The sequence below is a fragment of the Camelina sativa genome, chromosome 6 (assembly GCF_000633955.1).
Source record: "Camelina sativa cultivar DH55 chromosome 6, Cs, whole genome shotgun sequence".
Taxonomy (NCBI): Eukaryota; Viridiplantae; Streptophyta; class Magnoliopsida; order Brassicales; family Brassicaceae; genus Camelina; species Camelina sativa.
In genome coordinates, this window is record NC_025690.1 from 11,295,815 (window position 1) to 11,297,349 (window position 1,535).

The window sequence follows — 1,535 nt, forward strand, 5'->3', positions numbered from 1 at the left end:
GTCTCACTGATAGTTTATCAAAGGCTTTACAAAGAAAAGACCAAGATATCTTGAATGCTATTTCATTGGTGGAATCAACTAAAAGTCAGTTGCAAAAGCTTAGAGATGATGGATGGGATGCTTTTATGGCTAAAATTAGTTCATTTTGTGAGCAAAATGACATTGGGCTGGTCATAATGGAGGAAGATTTTGTTGACTCAAGAAGACCAAAGAAAAAGACCGGCATAACCAACTTGCATCACTATAAGGTGGACTGTTTCTACAATGTCTTAGATATGCAACTTCAAGAGTTTAATGATCGTTTTGATGAGGTAAATTCTGAACTACTTGTTTGCATATCATCCTTGAGTCCAATAGATTCTTTTCGGCAGTTTGATAAGTCATTGCTCATGAGATTGGCTGAGTTTTATCCAGAAGATTTTAGCTTTATGGAGCGTAAATCTCTTGATCTGCAACTTGAGATATATCTTGATAATGTGCAAAGAGATGAAAGGTTTACAGATTTAAAAAGTCTTAGTGATCTTGCACGTGTGATGGTGGAGACAAGAAAACATCTTTCACATCCTTTGGTATATCGTCTTCTGAAGCTATCTCTGATTCTCCCTGTTGCGACTGCAACCGTCGAACGATGTTTCTCTGCAATGACTTTTGTGAAGACAACCTTGCGTAATCGTATTGGTGATGTATTTTTAAGTGATTGTCTTGTTTGTTTTATTGAAAAACAGATATTTAACACTATCACAAACGAATCAGTGATAAGACGATTCCAATATATGAGTGAACAAACGTCGAGTGCATCTGTTGTAGTTGTAATGACAATTTTATGGTTTTAATTTTTTTTTTTTTTTGCTTAAAAAAATATGACCCTGGTGGATTGATTTTCTGGCTCTGCCACTGCGTACCACACAATGCTCGTGAAGAACTAACACAATTTAGTAGTAATCATGATCCCAATACTCACGAGGGTTCTCAGAACACTTCTTAGAACAATAGTAAAAGCCCTTCACTTGAATTTTTTTCACCTTTTTTGTAAAGTTCAGACTTTTTATGACATTTTTCCCTATTATAATCCAATTAAGGTAGAACATAAGAAAAACTACAATACTATACCATTTGTTACGTTACGTACCACACAATGCTCGTGAAGAACTAACACAATTTAGTAGTAATCATGATCCCAATACTCGCGAGGGTTCTCAAAACACTTCTTAGAACGATAGTAAAAAATCTTCACTTGAAGAATATAAGGAAGCTTGCATCTTGAAGAACACTTGAAGCAATGAGGCCTACAAATAGAAGTGTTGCGTACCACTTCTCCATTTGAGCTTTCGTCCAAGGAAACGTGCCCTGGTATGTTAAATGAGAAGTCTCCCACAACACATGAGACATGCAAAATGAGATTACATGTATAGAACTGATGTGCGTGGTTTTTCACTTCAATCTTTTACCTTAAAAAGACCACACAATGGCTGCAAGTGCACAGCTAATCGGTAGTAGTATTTAAGGATCGATCCCACAGAGAGAGAGAGAGTTGT

The 1,535-nt window shown here is 36.3% G+C and overlaps 1 protein-coding gene and 1 pseudogene across 1 annotated transcript in view; one reads left to right on the top strand and one right to left on the bottom strand.

The window, feature by feature from the left end:
- Positions 1-733, top strand: part of LOC104698923 — a 4,213-nt gene extending 3,480 nt beyond the window's left edge. Inside the window, exons 8-9 of the mRNA XM_010414298.1 lie at positions 291-672; positions 726-733. Of these exons, the coding sequence (XP_010412600.1) occupies positions 291-672; positions 726-733 (390 nt within the window). The remainder of the gene's footprint in view (positions 1-290; positions 673-725) is intronic.
- The window catches only part of LOC109133317, a 19,501-nt pseudogene continuing 19,125 nt past the window's right edge, over positions 1,160-1,535 (bottom strand).